The sequence below is a fragment of the Monodelphis domestica genome, chromosome 1, assembly GCF_027887165.1.
Source record: "Monodelphis domestica isolate mMonDom1 chromosome 1, mMonDom1.pri, whole genome shotgun sequence".
NCBI lineage: Eukaryota > Metazoa > Chordata > Mammalia > Didelphimorphia > Didelphidae > Monodelphis > Monodelphis domestica.
The window spans coordinates 425,012,745-425,036,437 of record NC_077227.1 but is presented as its reverse complement, the minus strand read 5'-3'; the positions used below and the strand labels follow the sequence as shown (position 1 = coordinate 425,036,437).

At 34.0% G+C, this 23,693-nt stretch overlaps 1 protein-coding gene across 6 annotated transcripts in view; it reads left to right on the top strand.

Annotated features, from left to right (window-relative positions):
• Nucleotides 1-23,693, top strand: part of DENND1A (DENN domain containing 1A) — a 728,196-nt gene that overhangs the window by 140,919 nt on the left and 563,584 nt on the right. For all 6 annotated transcript variants that reach the window (XM_007474630.3, XM_007474629.3, XM_007474632.3 and 3 more), the window contains one exon: nt 17,438-17,481. In XM_007474630.3, coding sequence (XP_007474692.2) covers nt 17,438-17,481 — 44 coding nt within the window. The remainder of the gene's footprint in view (nt 1-17,437; nt 17,482-23,693) is intronic.

Here is a 23,693-nt window from a genome sequence, read left to right as displayed (position 1 = left end):
ATCCCCTCATTTTCCAATTTTTTTTGCCACCACAAAGGGCATGTCTATAAATATTTTTGTACACATATTTTCCCCCATTATTGGATATTGTCTTGAATCAACTTTAAAGTCACTCAGTCTTGCTTCCTGAGGAGCAGAAAGGATTTCAACAGTACCTTCAAGATAGATTTTTGTTTGTTTGTTTTTTGTGGGAGGAGAATTTCTGAAGAACTGGGAAGAGACAAATCTTTATTTGAAGAGGCTGACAAGGTTCATTCAGAATAGACTTAAATGAATGGAATCAGAATCATGAAACATTTAGATCTAGAAAAGATCTTAGCATTCACTTAGAGTTCAACTGCTACATGAAGCACTAAATTCTCTATTTAATATCCTAAGAAAATGATTATTGAGCCTTTGATTGGAAATTTCCAGTACTGGGGAGCCTAATACGTGTCAGTACAGCCCTGTCATTGTTGTATAGTTCTAACCATTTAAGAGTATCTTTTTATTTCTACATTTTAATTTCTATTGTGCTTACATCATCTTCATTTTCAAATATATCTGTCTTCCTTCCTTTAGCCAATGAACTATCCCTTATATAGAGAAGTTTAAAAAAAGAGGAAAAAAGGCAATTCAGTAAAATCAATCAACAGATCAATTGTGTTTCAATGTATATGTCAGTGATGGCATGCCTATGGCATGGGTGCCAAAAAGTGCATGCAGAGCCCTCTCTGTGGGCATGCCTGCAGTCACCTGCCAGAATTAGTTACTAGAAAATAAGAGGGACTTGGGGTAGAACTTGGAGTAAGGTGAGGGAGTCAGGGGGTGAAGTGGAGGGGGCTTAGAACTTGGACTGGCAGGGACTGATATGGCATTTGGTCTGTATGGGGTGTGGTCGGAGCAGGACCTGGCACTCCTCTAAAAGGTTTACCATCACTGATGTATGTAATAAATTTCTGTACTCACTGACCCCTATACCTCCTGCTTCTGTAAAGAAGGAGGAGGTAGATGCATATATATATATTTTTTTAGTTTTGGGAATCCAAATTTGGATGTTAACATTTATATGGTTACACATTATTTTGTTACTTCTTTGTTCTTTTCATTTACAGTATTTTAGTTATTTTGCCGTTTCTGCTTATTTCACTGCATCAGTTTATATATCTTCCTGAGCTTCTCTGAATTCTTTATATTAATAATTTTTATGGCCCATTAATAGCTGACTACATTTCTATATCATGTTTTGTTTAGCCATCCCCCAAATGATGGAACAAGTAGTTTTTTGTACTCAATAAAAATCTGTCTCCAAATATGATGGTATCTTTCTTTATTCTCCCCTTCTATTCTTCTCCCTGGACCCAAACAGAGCTAATGTGATGCTCCTTTTCTTTGGGAAACTGAAGCAGTTTTTGTGAGAGTGCTAGAGTGGGGGAGTGACATTCTAAAATAAGGGGATTGTCCTATATATTCTCTAAGGTTCCCTTCCAAGCATAAAATTCTTACCTGTTGACTATAGGAGGCAATTGGGAGGAGGGGAGAGAAAGAACATGAATCATGTAAACATGGAAAATTTTTCTTAATTAATCAGTTAAATAAAATTTAAAAAATATTTATCTATAAAAAATAAAATAAAATAAAATTCTTTGATCCTAAATGGGATAGCTTTGAACTCTTATCCTATAGTATCAGAGCAGTATTGAACATTTTTAAATAGTATTTAAAATTTCCCAAAGAGTACACTTGTGTCAACATTCAAAGAGAAATGGAGAGAGCCCTGACAGGAAGCAAGAAGATTTGTGATTTAGGTGGGAAGTAAGGAAGGTATGGTAGAAATGACCTTGGATAGAAAATAAAAGATAAGAGGCACTTCTAAGAAAGAACGAACAGGAATTATGTTATTGATTTATGCTTTTTTTTAATCCTTTAGCATAAAGGAAAGAAGAGCCAAAGATTATTCTAAAATTTAATGTCTTGGTGATTAGAAGAATGATAGTGTCCTTGAATAAAGCATAGAAGTTGCAAGGGAGGCTAATTTTGGGGATTGAACCAGTAGTTTTGGTTTTTTTTGTTAATGATGAGGTCAACTGGTAATTGGAGAAACTGAATTGGAACAGGACTTCAAATATAACCTTGGTAGTCATTTGTAAGAAGGGTAGAGATGTGATCTCTGAAAATGAATTGTATGCTTCAGTGGGGGGCAGATTGATATTGTGGAAAAAGTTCTGATTTGGGAGTTGAGAAACCAGAATTCCAATGCCAGATATCTCACATAGCCTTGAGAGAATAATTTCTTCTCTTTAAGCTTTAGTTTCCTTTTCTTTGTGTCTTGACATGGGGTCCCCTTCAATTCTAAACTTTAGAACTGTGTAGAAATACAACCTAAAAGCCTGTGATTCTTGTTTGGGGGAATCATAGGATCTGATGAAAACCAGAAATCAATCTTTTCATATAATAAATGCCTTAGTATAACAAATGTGTAATATAAACATATAAAATAAATAAAATTTAAATAAACATACATAAATATATAATACGTAATACATAATTTCATGTTTAATATTTTTGGAGAAAACATACAAATGTCAGCATTTTCTCAGGGAACTCCATTACAACATTCATGTGTTGTAGAATAGTTTGGAGAACATTGCATTAATAATGATAACTTATGTTTATATATGCTTGGGATGACATTGAAGCATAGCAGATAGAGAGCCAATTTGGAAGCCAGGAAGACACACACTAGATGTGTGACCCTGGGCAAGTCACATAATCTCTCATTGTTGCAATAATTCTCTAAGATTATAATGTTGCAGGGAAAATACCAACCTGCAGTGGTAGTTTGCTCACCAAAGAGTTCTCTACCAAAAAACTCACAGGTCTAGTCTCTATCCCTATGCATGTTATATGATGGCTATTATTTCTTTAAAAATTTTTTTCTTTCTTCTGTAGTTAACAAAAGTAAACATTGCCATGTGCAAAAGAGATTTTGGTGAGGATGAAGAATATATTTGGGTATGCAAGATAGAGATACAGAGTGGCAACAGGTTTTAATAAGATAAAGAGATTTTTGCGTTCATGAATGTAATAGTAGATTCTGTCTGATGGCCAGGTTATGGGCATGACTGTCTCTGTGGGTAGCTGAGCTAGAAGTAGAATAGGAGGCCATCAAAAATGAGTCAGTTGAGTAATTGCAAAGTTAGGGTGTTTGAAGAAGTATTTTAATGTATATTGAAGATTAAAAATCTCTTGGTGTGAAACTCTCTCCATAAGTGTATATCAGTCACTCATTATAAGATCATTGATTGAGAGCTGAAAGAGACCTCAGGGTCCATTTAGTTCTATTTCCTCATTTTACAAGTGAGGGATGGGCATCTAGGATGTTAAGTGACTTTCTTAATGTTATATACAGATATTGTCAGAGGCACAGTTTGAAATCAAATGCTCTGTTTCCAGGGATTGGTGCTCTTATGATTTTAAAGAGTTATTTAGCAAGGAGCATTGAGACCTTAAGTGACTGGTGTGCCATCATAAAAGTAGTATGTGTTGAATGCAGGTCTGGAATCGGGTCTTTCTGACTCATTTGCTGCCTTCCATTCATTATATCTGGCTACCTATCTTAGAAACTTTTTATAAAACTTTAGTCTTTGAAACATTTTTAAAAGAGCAGACCTATATTGTAAGATACTTCTTCATTTTACATAAGTAAGAATTTATTAATGGTTACTAATATATTACTAATTAATTATTATTATTATTTAAACCCTTACCTTCCATCTTAGAATCAATAATGTGTATTTAAGCAGAAACGTGGTAAGAGCTAGGCCATGGGGGTTAAGTGACTTACCCAGGGCCACACAGCTAAGAAGTATCTGAGGTAAATTTTTACCTAGGATCTCCCATCTCCAGGCCTGGTTTTCAATCCACTGAACCACCTAGCTGCCCCCTAACTTATTATTTGTAATCTTGAACTTCACATATGTATTAGTGTTTATAGATCATGAATAGAGTTGTTGAGAACAGGAAGTTTTAGTTTTTAAATGTCTGGAATCACTGCCCACAGAAGATATGTCCCAAATGATGATAAAGCATACTAAAATAATATAAGACTTAGGGGAAATTGGATCTTAATTATATAAATTAATCTATATATATTTTTCAGTTTCATCAAGGTACAACTTGATCCGTATTAGGACTATTATATAACTATGCTTTAATTAGATGATTGTTGTACTGTGGTGGTTGATTTGCTATTTAAGAAACACAGTAGTGGCAGCTCAGGGGCTCAGTAGATTGAGAATCAGGTCTGTAGACGGGAGGTCCTAGGTTCAAATGTGACCTCAGACACTTCCCAGCTGTGTGACCCTGGTCAAGTCACTTGACCCCCATTGCCTGGCCCTTACCACTCTTCTGTCTTGAAATCAATACACAGTATTGATTCTAAGATGGAATCAAGTAAGGGCTTTAAAAAAAAATAAGGAAGAGAAACACAACGGCATAATAGCAAAGCCTCGTAGTATCAGATTTAGAGCCAAAAGGGTCCTAGAGGTCAACTAATCTAATCCCTTCATTTTATAGGTGAGGAAACTAAGGCCCATATTGGTTAAGCTACTTGTCACTTAGGCAAAAAATGGCACTGTCAAGATTGGAATCTAGGGCCTTTGATTCCAAAGTGAATTATGTAGAGAATTTTAGAATTTTGATTTGAGAAGAACCTTGGAAGTAATTTAGTACAACCCTTCTCCTTTCAAAGATAAGTAAACAGAGGCCCAGAGAGGGGAAATTTTGTAACATTTTATTTGGTGCTACAAATTTGTGCAGTTTATTTTTCTCATTAAATTTCGTTCATTTAATAAGCATTTGCCCTTTTCCCCTTCCCTTTCCCCTTTCTTCTCAAAGAGGGGTGGGGGAAGAAAAAAAGAAAACCCCTTCAACAAATTATACAGAACCCAACAAAAGACATTTCTACATTGGCCATGACTAAGAATGCATGCATATCTAGTCCATCCACTCATTGTCAGGAGGGGGCTAGCATTCAGTTTACATTATCAGTGTTCAGGAATCATGATTGATCAGAATTGCTCAGAGTTTTTATATAATATGATATGATATGATATCATAATATAATATGCTTCATTTTTATGTTAAACTATGAATTGTTTCTGTGCTCTTTTCAGTCATGTTTAAGTGATTCATGTTCCTCCTCCTACCACTTCTCTGTTTATTAGACTTCTATTTGTTCCTCACTGTTATGTGAACTGTTATCATTCAAATTACTCCTTTCCCCCCCTTTCATTCTTTTCTCCACTTGAGAGCATTAAAACATAAAAAAACACTCCCAAGTTTTCCATCTTATTTTACTTCCTTTATAACTCCTGTCCATATCATGACTCCTGAATCATTCTTTCCACACCCTACCTCCTCCCCAATTAGGATTCATCATCCTAATAAAATCTTTTCAAATTGTTGTTGTTCATTCATTTCAGTTGTGCCCAACTCTTTGTGTCCCCATTTGAGGTTTTCTTGGCAAAGATACTAGAGTGGTTTGCCATTTTCTTCTCCAGCTCATTTTACAGATGAGGAAACTGAGGCAAACAGGATTAAGTGAATTATGCAGTGCAACATAGCTACTAACTCTCTGAGACCAGATTGAACTCAGGAAGATGAATATTTCTGACTCCAAGGCTGACACTCTCTCCACTGCACCACCTCCCTGCCCTAAATGAGGGAAGAGAACATGCCAAAAGAAAGCTGAAAAGGAAGTGGGAAGCTTACCCATAACAGGTACATGCTAGAGAAAGTTTAGAGAGAGGAATTCAGGAGAGCCTGGAGAGGAATGAAGACAAGGCTGGCCTGCATACTTTCTTTATAAAGGAAGTTCTAGGGGGAAATGAGCCAGTCAAAGGATGGAGCCACAGTGGTTCAATTTTTGTCCATGATTTCTTGAGATATGGCATCTAGGATCTTTCATATATTATTTTTTCTCATGGGTTTCAGGTCATCCCTCTATTCTTAAATTAAACTCTCCCTGATCTGTTTTCCAGGTCAATTATATTTGTTATAAGGTATTTTATATTTTCTTTAAAAAAATCTTTTAATTTTTCAGAAAATATTTCTTTTTGTCTGTTGAGTTATTAGCTTTTGTTTGGTTCATTCTAATTCTTGGTGAGTGTATTATTTAAGTAAGAATGTTTGCTTCTTGAGTCCAATTATTTCTTTTTTGTGATCTTTTCTCCATAACTCACATTTATTTTTATATTCTTTCCATTAGAGCTCTCATTTCATTTAGAAGACTGCTTCAAATTCATTTCTTAACTCCTGCATTATTTGGAATTCCAGTCGATCTTTTGTAGGCATGTTATATTTTTCTTTGAGCCTTTGTTTAGGGTAAAAGCCAGGAAAAGCAAGTTGGAGTGCTGTGCATGATGAATAGCAAGTTGGTCAATATGACTTGACTATTAAGAGTTCCTCTTGGAAGGCAGTGTATTAAAAGATTGAAAAGATAGGAAAGGACAGGTTGCAAAGAGCCTTAAATGCCAAAAAAGGATTTTATATTTGATTCTAGAGGGAACAGGAGCCATTGGAGTTTATTGGGGGGAGTGAGGGGGAGTATTTGACCATGTCAGGCCTGAGAGAGAGAGAGAGAGAGAGAGAGAGAGAGAGAGAGAGAGAGAGAGAGAGAGAGAGAGAGAGAGAGAGAGAGAGAAGAGAGAGAAAGAGAGAAAGAGATTATTAGTACTATATTTTCATTAATAATTGTCCAATTCTATTTAAGTAGTCCAGGTGAGGGGTGATGAGGGTGTGATCTAGGGTGATGGTTATATGAATAGAGAGAAGGGGGATGTCTGTGAGTGTTACAGAGAAAAATAATGTAAGATCTGGCACCTGATTATATGTATAGGATGATCAAGAGCTAGGATGATACTGAGATTGCCCACCTGGGTGACTGGAAGAATGGTAGGTACTATACCTTCTGTGTTAGGATCTCTGACTATTTCTCATGTTACAGATCAGAATACTAAGGCCCTGAAAAGTTTTGCAACTTTTCTAAGGTTTCATAGTTTTGTAAGTTGAAGAGAGATGATTGAAATCCACATTTCTTACCAAAGTACAGAGCTCTCTTGCTACCCCACATTAACATTTCCAAGACTGTTTTTAACTGTATTTCTGAAGAAACAGCAAAATGTAGTAGATTACTATATTAGGCATTAGAAGCTCTAACTTTTTATTTTGGTTATGCTATTAACTAATCATGGGATCTTGACTAAGTTATTTAATCTTTCAAGGTTTCAGTTTTCTTATTTGTCAATTGGGAATAACCATACTTAACTATGGAATCAAATGATATGATTTTGGTCTGGGTGAGGAGGAAAGAGCCCTGGATTTGATTTCAGGAGGACTGGATTGGAATTGTGACCTCTATAAGTTCTGTGATTGACTGCAAATCCTTTTACTTTTCAACCTCGGTCTGTCCATGTGTAATACAAAAATCATGCTGCTTTTATTACCAATTTTTTCAAATATACAACACAACACACTATATATGTATATATGTTATATGTATGCATGTAACACACATACATGTGTTACATCAAAATTTCTCCCACTATCCCCCTTGTACTGTCCCCCCAGAGAACTGTCCTATATAACATATATACAAATATAGGTATGTGTATGGCCTTTCTTTTTATTCAGTTGTATAAGGAAAATGCTTTGCAAATTCCAAAGTATTATAGAAATGTGAGTTTTTGGTATCATTTGAAAGCATAAAATTTGTACAATTTAAGTATTGCTATTACTTGAGTTGTCTTTTCAGTGGCATGGGTGAACAGAGTTTGTTCATTCACTGAACATATACTTTTTGAGTGCCTACTATGTGTAAGGCAATGATGTAGCTATGATGAATGGTAGAAATGGTCCTTGCTCTCAAAGTTCAATGTAGTTTGCTTCATAATATGAAATAAAGACTTAATATAGGATATGTTATCTAGTGTACAAGTATGTGTGTGTATATATGTAATATTTTTATATCTAGTATGCAAGTATATATGTATGCAAGTAATTTACTGTTATCCTTCTCTAGTAAATGACAGATGTTATATGTATTTATAATAACCATATGCAGTGATTTTATGTTTAAAATACATGAGGGACACAGCTGTCAATTGAGTTAAGTCTTATCTATAGTAATTATAAAATCAGTGGATTGGAACTAAATAGATCTCTAAGGTCCTGTCCACTTCTGATGTTCCTGTTCATGTTCTATGATTTGATACTTTCTTTGCCATGGATATTGTGTTTTAAAATTCCACAAGTTGGTATAATGGTGTGATATTAATTGTTACTGGTATTAAATGAGTAGAGGCAAATGGACAGAGCTCATTGAGAAAGCAAATTGAAACTTAAGGGACAGGATGCATTTTAACAAATTTCTACCAAAAAAGTTTATGTATTTGAAAGAAACTACATTGACATTTATCTGAAAATGCAATAAAATTTAGAAATTAGGAGCAAGGTTTATATTCGTTTTTAAAGAAACACACCACTTTTAAATATTTAAACTATAAGAATAGATATCCAAAGCTAAGATTTTTTTAATTGAAAATTCTTTGATAGAAAGACATTTATATAAGCATATTCCTTGGTCAAAATTTTTGGTTATTTCTTCCCTACTGCCCTCATCCTTTTCATTTTTTTGTAATTCTCTTTGCAACTCTTTCCTCATTCCATTTTAAGTATAACTTGCCAGGGCTTCCACAGCATACAGTTTGGAGAATTGTTAGGTATCCATTCTATTTTGAGACTAAAAGAGTTATGGAAAAATATTTCAAATTGTCAGTAATCTTTTTGGCATTCAGAGGTCAAAAATCCATCAACATGCCCAGGAAACAAAGATGAACATCCTCCTCTGTATCTCCCCCCCTTCCCCCATTTTATTGCCTAATGTCAACGGGCTCATTATTTGTACAACAGCTGATGTATTTAGTACTTGTTGATTCACTTAATTGGTAACTGTACTACATTCATAACAACTCCAACAACGGAAAACAATAGGTCAGTGTCTGCTATTTATGCATAAATAGTCACATAGAGGCAGAATATGTCTGAAAGGCAGAATATGTTATTTTGAAGAGTAATCTGTTACATGAATGAGGCTATTGCTTATACCATGCTGAGGTGGGTTTTTATGTGTTCCTGTATTCAATAATTGTCTGTATGTTTACAGTCTGGGAAGCTTGTAAACTATGCTTAAGATATTAGGTTAACTGCAATATTGAATAGATATTAATATATTTGAAATGCTAGTATTGGAGGAAATATAAAAAGAAGAGTTCTTGTGGACAAACGTGATTTTTCAGATTGGTAATAATCCAGATATTTTTATATTTGCTGTGTTTTAAATTGCTTTGGAACCTAGAATACATTTTTTGGTTTTGTTTTTGTGAAGGGTTATGTTTTAAAAAAGTGTTATTGCTCTTTTTCGAGCTGCTGAATATACATTTAAATGTTTTGTTATTTACTTTGTTATGAATAGTGATATTAAGAATCTGAATTTTGAATTGGGAATAACTGTTCAGTGTGATAGTAACAACTCATATTTATGTGACATTTTGACTTCCTCACAAACAACCTTGTAAAATATTTACCTATTTTAAGTGGACTAAATCACAGGTTGTTTTTGTTTGTTTGATTTTTGCATGTATAAGGGGAGGAGGTTAGAGAAAGGGAAAATCTGCATTTAGAAGTTTTAGAAATTGTTTAGAACAATAATAATGAAAATAGCTTCCGTTTTCATATTTCTAGTATTTTTGGATTTTGTTACAATAATACTGTCAGTTATACAATGTCATAGTCTTAAAAGAAAGTTGTCTGTATTCCCTCAGTTAAAAAAAAAAAGCTGAGTTATCAAAGGCAATGGAAAGAAATTCTGACTGGTTTTTTTTTGTTTTTGTTTTTAAAGTATTATAAATATGCCCCTTCAAGAAATATGTAAGTCCTGAATAATCTAAGCTTGGAGAATTAAAGTTATTTTTTAAAAAAAGATATGTCTCTAGAAAAGTCGTGATCATTTAAAAAGACTGAACTGATTTTCCAGGCATTTTACAATTTAGAGTAAACAAAGCCGAATTTTTGTAGCTGAAACAGTTTCTTTGAAGGTTTTTTATTAGTATAATTATAGTTTATTGCAGTTTACAGACTTGCTATCAAAAAACTTTTTTCCCCCACCAAAAATTAGTGTTTTTTTTCTTTTACATACAACTTTTAAAATTTAATTTTCTATGTGAGATTTTAGAGACTTTTGGTTAAGAAAGTGATTTTAATTTACCTCAGAAACGTGCAGCTTCTGTTGTGGACTTTGTATTTTGAATTTATAAAATAGGGTACTATGATGATGATTCAAAAAGTAATATTATGGACTTTTATCCCATTTGTATTATATTATCATATTCTCATTTGGCAAATTAAATCAGGTTACAATGTGGATTAGTACTTAGGTTATGGGGAAATGAAGATAGTATCTCAAATGCCATAAAATTGATTATAATTTGCAGCTAATTCCAAAATTCTTTTTTGTTCTGTCTTTTGAGATGTGTGATTAGGATGGGCTTCTATAATACAATGTATTAAATTCTTTCTTATTGTCTGAGACATTATTTTGGTAATCCAAAGATAGTGTAAAGTGTCATCATCTCTGAATTGATACTTGACATTTTTTTAAAGCCGAGGTAGGCCTCTTTAATTAGTCATGTTTTTAACATTTTAATTTTAAAGTTTCCAACAACAATAGATATTAATACTTATATGATTTAGTGTGTTGTTAGAATTGTAGGTTAGCCAAGTGGGAAAGGAACTCAGAGGCCTTTTTGTCTGCCAGAATCAAAGTTCAGTTCTTAAATAGTTCATCAACATATATGCAAAATTGTCTTATTATTTATTTAGTATCCAATGAAGAAAAAACATTTGAAATTTCTTCATTTTTTTCTTAATTAAAATAAATCACTTTACTTAAATATAGTTGCATGTGCCTTAAGTAAAAATTTGAACTTGAAGTAATGTATAGACAATGCCACTACTAAGCTGCAAAATAGACCTCGTGAGTATCTACTGAAGCCTTAACTTTGCATTTCTGGTGCAAAGGAACAGTGCCTGCCATGTTTTCCAGGAACACTAAGCCTAAGGCAAAACTTGGGGTTTTTGGAATCTGTGTAAAATAATTTATAGCACCTCTCCATTATATCTGGCCCAAACTCTTTTTCTACTAATTAAACATCCTCTGGCAAATTCTAGTACATCTTACAGGTCTAAAACGTACACGTTAAAAGAGTGGTAAATTTGGAGTTTTGTGAAAAAAGAAAAATTTGCCCCTTATCCCCCCCAAAATTTCTGGATTCTCCCTCAGTGTGGGACTCTGGAATACTTAATGTTTTAAAGTACAATAGCATTCTTTCTCTTCTTAGGTGAGGTTGGAGTATACCATGTCTTGTGAAAATGTTCACATTGAATTTGGAGTAACCTACTGTTCTTTGTGCTAGCAAGGTATTTGGGGAGAAGAGTTATCTTTTCTTTGGATGGCCTCATACTAGAGCTAGTCTGTTGCATTTAAAGACTACCATTTTAGGAATCTAGGCCTACCAAAGGTTAAGTGGTTGATAGATACTTTGGGACTTGTTGGCAAGAAGTTGTGACTATTAGACTTTCAGTTGAAAAGTATTTTCTTGAGAGATTCTGGTACTGATTTTGAAGTTTGCAAGTTGCAGATAGAGACAAAATTAAGGAGGATAATAAGGTGGGGAAATAGAAATGTTTATGCATGTCTAATAGTTTTTATTATGTTAATTTTTAAAGGATCTGTGCTTTCATTGATGTCATTATGCCCTCCATTGATATAGAGGGTAATCAAGTTTTTTTTTTTTCCTTTTAGGCAGAATATTTGATGAATACCCCTCCCCCTTTTTTGTTCTCTCTCCTTCCTCCTTCTTTCCTCCCTCCCTTCTATCTTAGAATAGATACTAAGTAGGTAGCAAAGATTAGGTAAATGGGGTTAAGTGACTTGCTTAGGTCACACAGCTAGGAAGTGTGTAAGGCCACTTTTGAACCCTGTCACTTAGTTGACTGTATGAATATATTTTCATTATTAATCTTAATTTTCTAATTGTTGTAATTATTCTGAGGCAGAGATTTCCTTCCAGACTTCATTCTATTCTAATGATAAAGAATTTCTGTATATATTTGTCTTAATTTTCCAAACCAGAAAACAGGATATATGTTTTGACAAAGGATTATATGTTTGCAAAGCCTTGTTAAAAGTATATTTTCCTTTCTGGAAATCAGAACCGTCCTAGAAAATCCAGGATGATTAGATTTGTCATTTACCTATTGATACTGATTTTTTATCATCACAAATAAACTTTTTCCTTGCCACAGTTTCCCTGCTTAGTGGATCTTTATAATAAAAGTTCATTGCTTGTGACCATGCATTTTGGTTTGGGGAATATAAATGTGAAGTGGCATTTTGAAAATTAGCAATTGTAGTAGTGGATGATGGTTGAAGAATTAGAGATATAACTATTAGACTGATGCACAGTTTTCCAGTGTATTTTATTTTCCACATAAAGATATAGAACATTTCATAAAATGGTCCCAGACCATTTAAAACTAAAAGAAATGCAGCTGACGCAATGAAATACATAGAGTACTTGTAAAAACATACAGACACGCAAGTGGATTGCTGCCAGACAGAAAATATAAAGGCGGTTTGCTTAACTGCAGGGTGCCAAGTTTTGTACATGTGCCATGCCGGTGCTGTTAGTACAAAGTATGTTATGTTGCTTGGGGAAAAGCAGATTGCATTTGGACCTTTTTAGCTTGAGAGTCTTCTGTAGATCTTTAGGTGAAAATTATGGATTAGTACAAAGTGGAAAAGCCATGCAAAATGGGTGTTTTGTGAAAACATCAATGGAACTTGTTTTCCTTTTCAGTATTAATTTTGTAAAAACTATTGCATAATATTATTGATTGCCAGCTGCCACTAAATCCTCTTCTTTCTCACTTTTTCAGAAGGCCCTTAGGTTCTTCAAAGCCTGATAGAAGAGTGAAAGTTCTAGAAGTTCTTCCATGTTCAGAAGGTTGCTTATATAGAGTTGAGCCTGAACTGATGGGCTGTGGGGTCTTTTGTTAAAGAATCAATGAAGCTAAGTACAAAGAGGCTCAATACTCGAATGTTCATCATCCCCTGTTGACATTTTTTGACCACAGTAACTTTAATAAGGATAATTTACAATAACATAATATGCTTGCGATCTGTATTAGTAAGGGTACACTTTGGTGATAACTAATGAAATCATGGATTCTAGAAATATTGAAGTATGAAGTATTGATTGGTTGCTATATTGGATATTTGTGGTAACAAGAAGAATCTGTATTCATGTAAATTGACTTAATCTAGTATATTATGTAAAACATTGTTGGGTGCACTTTTTGGAAAAAAATGAATTTGCAAGTTGTACTTTAGAGAGCATGAACATTTCTCTGCTATTGTAAACAATATTTATTAAGGGATAAGGAAAATCAGAGCTGCAAAAAAGCTTGTAGACTGATTGTAGCACATGATAAATTATTTATTACCTGGAAACTTTTGTTTCTAAGAAGTCCAGAATCTCTAGTAGGTTAGCCTCAGGAAAGGTGAGTAGATTGATTTAGTAGATTGTGTTGTTATTGCTGAAATAAAGCAGAATTTCATGGACAATCTAATTCTTATACATGAATCTTATCAGTTCATGCATTCTGGATTTTAGAAGTTTCACTTTACTAGTAGTAATATTTTAAAGTAATTTGATGATTTCATCACTATGATCTCTTAGTTTCTTTCTGCTTGTTTAGCTATAATTTTTTTCAGAATTATAGAATTTTCTGGTTTATGAAGAAATTCTAGAACAGGGGAAGTTAGAACTGAAAGAAACCATGCTTATTTGCCTATTGGTCTCCCTCCAACTCCTGTTTCCCCCAATCATATCCCCATTAGAATCTAAGCTTCATGAAGGTGGGAACTGTATTATTTTTTATCTTTATATTTCTGACATTCAGCATAATGCTCTGCATATAGTAGGGACTTAATGATTATTGATTAGAATATTAAAAGTTAGAACAAACAGTGTTAGAACTGTAAGAGACAATATTTCAGGAAATCTTTGAAAGAAATTACTTATGTGTTAGATTTTTAAATTGCTATTTCCTTAGTCATATGGTTAAAGCCATGATTGATATTTATATGTTTAGCTGACTTTCTACCACCATTTAGAAGAATCAAAAGTCTTAAAAAAAAAGCCTAATAGCATATTACATATGTGAATGCAAAGTGGCTGCTTATATTTGTTATCAATGGGCTGATAAAAGACACAGAGTTTTGAGGGAACTGAGACTGAAATGGAGGAAAAAGAAGAAAAGATAGGAGTCAGATATTTTGGTAGATTATTTTAAGGGCTTGCTGTGGTATAGTTCTTTTTTCAGAGGTTCTTATTTTTTTTTGGGTTAGGGAGCTTGGAATCTATGGACTCCTCAGAATATTTTAAAAGGCTTATTAACATACATTAGATCATAAAAGAAATATTATCTCTATCTATCTATCTATCTATCTATCTATCTGTCTGTCTGTCTGTCTGTCTGTCTGTCTGTCTGTCTGTCTGTCTGTCTGTCTAAAGAATTATACAGACCTTAAGAATGCTTGCTCTGTGGAGATTTTTTTCTCTAAGGGCATTGAATTTGTAGTGATTCAAATTGTCAGCCATATATATTTTAGAAATAATGGCAATTAGCATTTTAATTCCTTCTCATAGCAATAATAATGTAAGTGCACATTTACATTATACTTTTAAGATTGATCTAATAGGTAGTGCAAATACTGTGATTCTTACTGATTGATGTAAAGACAAGCCTAATGAAGGGATGGGAGTTACATTCAGTCAAAACACAGAGTGAGCTTTGGAATCAGGTCTCCTGACTCTAAGCTTAGTGCTTCAGTTACTGTAGCACATTGCTTGTGAATACATAGTACACTTTGAAAAGCTTTAATGGATGACAAGGCAACTCCTTTGCCTGCTAATCCTTGGTTGTATAGGGCCTTTCCACTCAATAGGCCACTTTTCCTGATGTCTCTAGGGGTCAGATGCAGTAAACTTATTCCAGTCCTGGAAGATTGCTATTCCAGAGATGCAAAAGAGTGTTGTTCTATGTTGGTAGCAGTGCCACAATCAGTTTTAAAGAACAGTTGGTGCCTGAGTTTTGTACTTTTCCACAAACCTTGATTTTAATGTATGCTTGTTAATTGAAGAACAACAATTCTTTCTTTCATTAACATCCTTTTCCTTGCCTTACAATAGTATGATGGTTACTTTGGGTTCTCCATGGCTAGCTATGCCTGAAGTGCATAAATCCTAGGTAGATCATACCAAGCTGTAAAGTTGGCAAGTAAAAACCTAGTGATGTATTTTTTTCCTGACATGTGGAGACTAGCTTATCTCAATTTGAAGAGGTTCATCATAGAAAGATTGGCTACCAGGTGATGAATTCTTTTGGTCATAGCAAATTGTGCTAAGGTGTGGAGGGATTGCCATTCCTCTGTGGATGTATTGAATACCCATAATGATGAAATCATTAGTCTTTTTTGAAATGCTAAATAAAAATAAAGATTTTGGGGTTGTTTTTACAAATCTTTATTAATAAAAATTATCAGAATTTGAGCATATATAGATTGGAGGGAGACTAGCATCTGTTAAAATGCATTCAAAAATGGCACACTTATATGTAGAAAGAACAAATGCAAATAGTTGAAGTCATTGTTTTTCTAATATAAACATTTTGCAAAAATAAACTATATTGATGATCTTCCCTTAATGTCCCTCTAAAAAGACATCCTTTGTGTTTTTGAAAAGTTGGCTGCTTTACTTATCAATAGGAAATGGCATCCTAATAGCTTCTCATTAGAAAGCAGTGTTATAAGGGAAAGAAGATTGGATTTAGAGTCAGAAGACCTGCATTTGAATATTAGCTGTTAACTTCCTAGTCATATGACTGTGGGCAAATCAAGCGCCTCTAGCATTTGTCATTTTCTTTTTTTGTCAACTTAGCCTATCTGATAGGTATGAGGTGATACCTCAAAGTTATTTTAATTTGCATTTCTGTAATTATTAGTGAATTAGAATATCTTTTGTATGACTAGTTATAGCTTTGATTTCTTCCTCTGCAAACTGTCCATTTATTAATTGAGGAAGAAATAAGTATTAACCATCTTCTATATGCCAGTCACTGTGCTAAACACTTTACAAATATTATCTCATTTGATCCTTACAACAACCTTGGGAGGTAGGTGTTATTACCATATATAATATAGGAAACTGAGGTAAGCAGAGGTTAAATGACTTGCCCAGGTTCATTCAATTGCTAAATGTTTTGAGGCTGGATTGACATCCTGATCCCTATCACAGCACTTTACCCACTGTTCCACTTAGCTGCTTCATTGGGCTGTTGTGAGGAAAGTATTCCACAAACATAAAGCTCTATGTAAATGGGAGTGCTAAATATTGTTAGTAGTTCATTTGTCAGTCGATTTATTTTCTAGAAATTGGTTGATCTAGAAGTATAACTTTTATAATTTTATTGGAAATAGAGTATCATAGATCCTATTTTCCTCAAGGCCTTTAGAGTGAGACTAACTATCAGACAGAACATGATTTCTTCTTGTATGTTACTATCATGTTATTTATACTGAAAAACCAAACTAGTTCTATTCTAAAACATTTGATATTGAGCAGAGAAGAGAGACTATATTACTAGTATCTTTAGAATTGTTTTATAAATATTTGGGAGAGTTTTAATAATAGAAGCATAAGCCGTATTCCTTCTATTTGAATTAGCCTTGAAAGGATTTAGTCCTTTCTGTTCCCTTCCCCCGCTTCCCTCCTCCCTCCCCCAGTGGTGTGAAAGGAGATTTCTCCAGCACACATCTGTAGTTGGGTAAATGAGGCTTCTGATTAAAGTTAAAAAGTCAAAGCAGATTTGGAAACCATTTTGTGCTTGTGGGTGCGTGTGTGTGTGTGTGTGTGTGTGTGTGTGTGTGTGTGTGTGTGTGTATGTGTGTGAGACAGAGAGACAGAGACAATATTAGAATCATAAATACATAAAACCCTTTGTAGCTGGTGAAAATTTTGCATTAGGTAAAAGCCCAAAGTTAACAGTAATGTCAGATTTTTTTTTTAAAATTTCTTTTTTTGTATTTCTGGAGGAGGGTAAAAGGGAGTTCCTTGAAGAGTCCTTCCTTGTGCTTATCAACATAGCAGCCTCATCTGCCCTCCTTGGATCCCCTGCCAGGGTTGCTATCATCTTCTGATCAAATATTAATGTGTGATTCTCTGCCTGCTCACTAATCCAAAGCCAATTAATATTATCTGTCAATTATTTACAGGTCCTGAGGTGCAGAGGAAATTCCCAGAGGACTACAGTGACCAGGTTTGGAATACGTAATTAATTTTTTTACATGACAAAATTTATTTCAGTGTTGTTCAACACATTATTACCATTTTTTAAAAACTGAAAGTGGTAAGTGGATTTTTAGAAGGGAAGAGAAGCAGTGATTAGGAACTAACAATGAAGAAGCCAAAAATGTACCAGTCCCAGAAAATGCTGGTACTAGATAGTTGAATGATGGATACATAGTATAGTGGATAGAATACTAGGTTTAAAGTTAAGGGAACCAATTTTGAATACACTTTCCAGTACTTATTAGCTGTGTGACTCTTGACAAGTCAGCTTACCCTGTTGATGCTTGGTTTCTTTATTTGTAAAAGGGGGTGGAGGGAAGGGAAGAGATCATTATTTATATCGCACCTACTATGTGCCAGGCAACATGCTGAGTGCTTTGCAGATATTAATACAATAGGATAAATTCTTTCATTCAAAACATAGTTATGAAGAAAATACTTTTTAGAAACTTTTAATTACTATAGAAATGAAAGTTACTATTATTAATATTTTTAGTAGTAGCAAGAAAAGAGAACATTTCTTGGACATTCTAGTTTGTATGTAGTGCATTTCTATTCATTATAAAATTTCTTTGGGCTGTTCATTAACATTTTCAACTCTGTGGGCATCTTAAAAACTGTCCTGTGATATTTCCCCAAATTTGAAATAGGTTACAAAAAAAAATAAACATTAGTGGAATTGAAATAGGAATACAGCTATATGAAGAGGAAATTCTTAGAAAGTTTTATGTTTAAGAAAGTTTTAGCTGAGGAGTTGATGAAATATAAAGTTGTCAGGTTCATTCTTTTAGTTTAGAGTAGATTCCGAGAAGTCACTTTAACTAATAAGATAGTCACAGCTAATGCTGAAGTTCCATTGTTTCTTTCTTTCTAAACCTTTACTTTCTGCCTTAGAATCAATACTAAGTGTTGATTTCAAGTGGCAACGGTTAGACAATTGAAGTTAAGTGACTTGCCCAGCGTCACACAACTAGGAAATATCTGAGTTCAAAATCAAACTTTCTTTCTCTAGGTGTGGCTCTCCATTCACTGAACCACCTAGTTGCCCCTCATTATTTCTTTTAAATATGACATCAAAGATTTAACATTTAACCTAGGGTATGAATTTGTGGACACAATTGCAGCCTTTTTACTTTGATGTAAAAAAGGAGCAGGGCAATCATCAGACATAGTTTTTTGTTGTTTTTTTTTGTAATGTTTATTCTTTTAACTTAAATTAGATATCATTGCCTAGACCATGAATCTGTTTAGAAAAGCATTTTTAATTTCATTAATGAAATCTCATAAAGCTTTTTCTCTTTACCCATTGCCTTGGGAGAACCTGTGCATGTCTAATTCTAGCTCTGCCCCTAATTCGTTTTGTGCATTTGGATGAATCATTTTACTTTTCCCAATATCCTTCTTCCTCATCTGTTAAATAAGGGAATTAGACTAGGTGATCTAGACCAGTGGTGTCAGACTTAAATAGAAACGAGCCACCAAATTGTATCTAAGGATCTCTGTCAGTCACCATGTAATGACTTGATTTTAAAATGTAATATTATGTCTATTTTACTGCATTTTTATTTATTTGTTAAATATTTCCCAATTACATTTTAATCTGGTTTAGGCACCACTGAAGAAGGTTATGAGCCATGTTTTTGACACCTTTGATCTAGATTTTTTAGCTCTAATCCTTTATGTTCTATACATTCTATGTTGTAATGACCTTAGATTAATAATCTGTTCTTATGTTCCTTCTAGTGCTAACATTCTGTGGATCAGTACTAAATATGATGTTACACAACATGTTTTTGAGGTATTTTTGTTGAATTCAACAGATAGTTTTAAAACTCTGTAATCTGTTAAAACAGTACTTTGAGTTGGGAATACAGAGATGAAAAAGGAAAGTCCCTGTATCTGATACTCTCACAAGTTTATAACCAATGGGGGGAAAAAGTTCAGGAATTAGTAAAATGAGTTGGAATAGCAAACAGAGTTGAACCTTAAATATAGTTGAACATTGATGTTAGGAGATGAAGTTATCATGCTTATTATTTTTATTGGGCAAGATATTATATACATGCCCACATATGTGGCATATATATGTGTGTAGGTATATATATGCATGCACAGATATAAACACATACCCACATGCAGAAGGCATAATTTGATCAATATTATAGCTAAATCATTGATAGTAGGTAATTCTATAAAATGGAATTTTATTGTACTGGTATAATATTACTGTAACTAGCATAAGTCTTATAAAATTAGTACATTAAGCTGGAGCAGCTAGGTGGCTCAGAGGATAGAATGTCAGACCTAGAAATGGGAGATTCTGAGTTCAAATATATCTTCAGATACTTTCTAGCTGAGAGCCTGCGCAAGTCACTTAACTCCAGTTGCCTACTTGGTATTGATTCTAAGACGGAAGGTAAGGATTTAAATGCATACGTACGTACACACACACACACACACACACACACACACACACACAGCCCAAACCCTATTGTTTCAACCTGAGATCTCACCACAAAATTATTTATTGGTCACTTGTCTCTACTATTTATAACATTATTCTGTTGAAACAAAAAGTCCTTTATAATGATTCTGTTGACTTAAAAAAAATAAAAAAGGAACCAGTTCCTAATATTAGGTGAAGTATGTATATGTAAGAATCCTGGACCTCAGTGGGGAGGCTGGTGGGTGGTGGTGGTGGACTATGGTGCAGGGGAAAGGGATATCAAGAGGGGAGGAACAACTGTCATAGTCTGTTTTGTTCAAGATTACAGGATTTAACCAGAATTAAAACATTTGTGTTTCTAATCCTTCTTACCCCCTCCAACTTCCTCAATACTCTCAAACAATATCTTTCTTTATTGTGGTTCTTAGGCAGGACTATGCTGTGGAAAGTGTATTAGATTCAAGAAGACTTAGATTTGAATCCTTCTTCTGCCACTTAGTAGCTGTCTTACCTTTGGCAAATCACTTACCCTCTTTGGGCCTTTTGGGCCTCAGTTTTCTTGACTGTAAAATGGGGTTTGTAGCACTTAACATTCCCTTTCTTCCAGAGATACTGTAAGAAAAGTGCTATATCATTTGTAAACACAAGCATGTGCACATATACATGTAATGTTATATATGTACATATATAGTTTTAAGCTCCTCTGAGCTTTAAGATCTTATTAGATTCTTATGAGAATATCTCAATAAAACAATATTTTTTCTCTTAATACTATCAAAACAGCATAAAACAAATTTAAAACAGTGTTGAATTGAATGTGAACCTTTAGTTATTAGAGTTGTTTATATTTGTATGTGTGTGTATGTACATATGTAAATTAAACTTTCTGTAATCCAAGGAGCTGAGCAATAAAGAAATTTGTGATAGAGAATATACCCCACATATGTAGCTGAAACATGAGGTAGCTTCTTTTGACTTTATATCATGCTAGATTTTAACATTTTTGCTTTAGAGTATTATAAAAGCTTTGAACTGCATTATAACATGCTCAGTGCAAATATTGATGTTGAGTGTAATGTAATGGCTCTTTGCTTGTCCTTTGAATTATCTTTGAGTGCTTTGAAGGGTGTAACATCCCTCAGAGGTGATAATATTAGTATCCCCATTTCACAGAGGAAGGATCTGAGGATCAGGAGGGAAATGATTTACCCAAGGTTAATGTTTTTTAACCCACATTTAGAGTTTAGGTCTTCTGGTTCCCTCTCCAATGCCCTTTCCATCATACCACACTTCCTCTAAATAGTATGTACTTGTTGGAATCTAGTTTATTCTTATAATTATATATATTATAATAAATGAAGACCATAAGTCTTCAACATAATTGAAAACATTGTGGGGAATACCTGTTGTGGGAATACAAGCTCAAACTATTTGAAAAGTGTCCTTTTGTTTTTTTTTTTAAAGATTTCTAACCTACTAGGTTAGAATTTAGAAATGATTTAGGGAATGCATGCACATATAATCCAGAAAACTGTTAGAGAAACCTTGACTTTGATTTTAGGAAGGAAGCTTCTGGGATTCACAGACTTTTCTTGTGTGTGTGTGTGTGTATGTGTGTGTGTGTGTGTGTGTGTGTGTGTGTGTGTGTGTGGAATGATTAGTGTCTATTGGTGAATGAATGAACAAATATTAAAATGTAAGAGGAGATTCATATTTTCTAGGTGTCTATTTCTATTTGGTTTTCATAGACATAAAAATTCAGAGCTAGAGTGATCTTTAGAACATAATGTTAATCCTAAAAGGTACCTTTAAAAACAGAATGTTAGAATAATGAATTTTTAGCCCCAGAAATTAGCTTAGAATGTAGAATTTTAGAATGGGGGAGCTATTTGAATGTAGAATGTTTGAATAGGAAGAAACTTTAAATATCACCTGGTGCAGCTCTTGGATTTTTCTGATGAAGAAATTGAGGCTTCAAGAAAGGAAGAGACTTGCCTATGGTCATGTAGTGTGTAAAGTGGCAGAACCTGGAATAAAGCCAAGGCCCTTTGGCTCTGGACTTATTCACTGTGCCATTCAACCAATAATTGGTTTCCTGACCAAGAGAATTTAACTTTTTCCCCTTTTTTATCAAGAAATGCTCAGAGCCAGATCTTTCTACCTCTTTGTGAACTATTATAACAACACAATTCTAAGATGTTTCTATTTACATATAATGCTCACATTCTCAACATATAATGTTTCTTATATTCAAACATTTATGATCAAATCCATAAGGAATAGTTGAGTTAAATCAACACAAAGTAAAGCACTTATTGGTACAAAAAAATCCCCCCATCTCCCCCATTTCCCCTTCATTCCTCTAAACTCTCAGGGCTTGTTTTTACATACAGTATATTTCCCATGTACCAGCACATCTGATCAGAGACGCTTGCTGCTGCTAGATGTTTTATTCCGTGTGTTCTTTGTACCTTACAGTAAAAGAATCTGTCACAAATTATTGTGGCCTACTGCTTTAGAAACCAAGAAAAAAGGAGGTTAGATTGACATCTGTGACTGAATAATGATGACCAGCCTTTTGGCTCCCCTTGAGCCGCAAAGCTAGCATTGCCTTTAGAGTGGGAAAAGAGGCAAGAAGAAAGAGGAGGGATAAAAGAGAGTTACAAATCTGTGGTCCTGGAGATGTATTACTGTTGGACCAGTTGTCTGCGTGGTATGATAATCCATTTTGATCTTCTCTGTCTTAATTGTCTGTTAAAGACAAAACGGGCGGGAAAAGTTCATCAGTTTCATCTTTGTGTCTCGCGTTTAGAGGAAGAATAAATGACCTACCAGTATAGAAGAAACCTTTCTTTCTGACACGGAAGTAATGCAGACCCAACACATTTTATTAAAATATTTCTCCCTCATTATTTCAGCTTTCTCAGCTATGATAGATCTTCCTGTTTCATAAAAAATGTAATCTGAAATGTAAATAAGGGTCTTGATAGTGAGGAAGTAATGAGGAGCTGAAGCCACATTTTAGGAATCTTGATTATAATTACTGACAAAATAAATTCTCAGTGTCGTGATTCCCCCTCCACAATTGCTGCCTCCCCTTCCCCCACCAAGTTGTCTGTGACACCCTCAGACCACAGTGACATCTATGCTTTAAAACCATTAAATAACTGTAACTCTCAATATTTCATATGGAATCTGAGAAGTCTCCCATCTTTGAAATTGATGTTAGAACTTCAGTAATTTTTTAAAGACACACAGAGCTTGTTTATGTGTGCATTTTTCTGTGTGTTTTAGAGTAAAAGTAAGGTCTTTTCAGAGTTTGCTTTTTATATATTTGTTTTAAAAGACAAAATGGCAGGGATAGAATCCTAGTTTGCCAAAGACATTTTCCAAAACAAAAAACCCATCTCTATGAAATCTGATAAAATAATATCCCAAATAATGCAATTGAATTTAATAAGTAATGATCACATAATCATAAAATGTTAGAATTTGCAGGAACCTTAGGGTATGGAATAATAAACCGTAATATCAATAAGTTACGTTTTTTTAGTTCTTTCAGATGTGTAAATCACTTTTCTCATCACAACTCGGGAGGTAGGTAGTGGCAAGTATTATTTTCATCATTTAATAGATAAGTAAACTGAGGCTTAGAGAGGTGAAGTTAATTACCCACAACTAAGCAGCAAAGAAATTCTGGAACATGAAATGAAAACTCTTGTCTCCTGAATGAG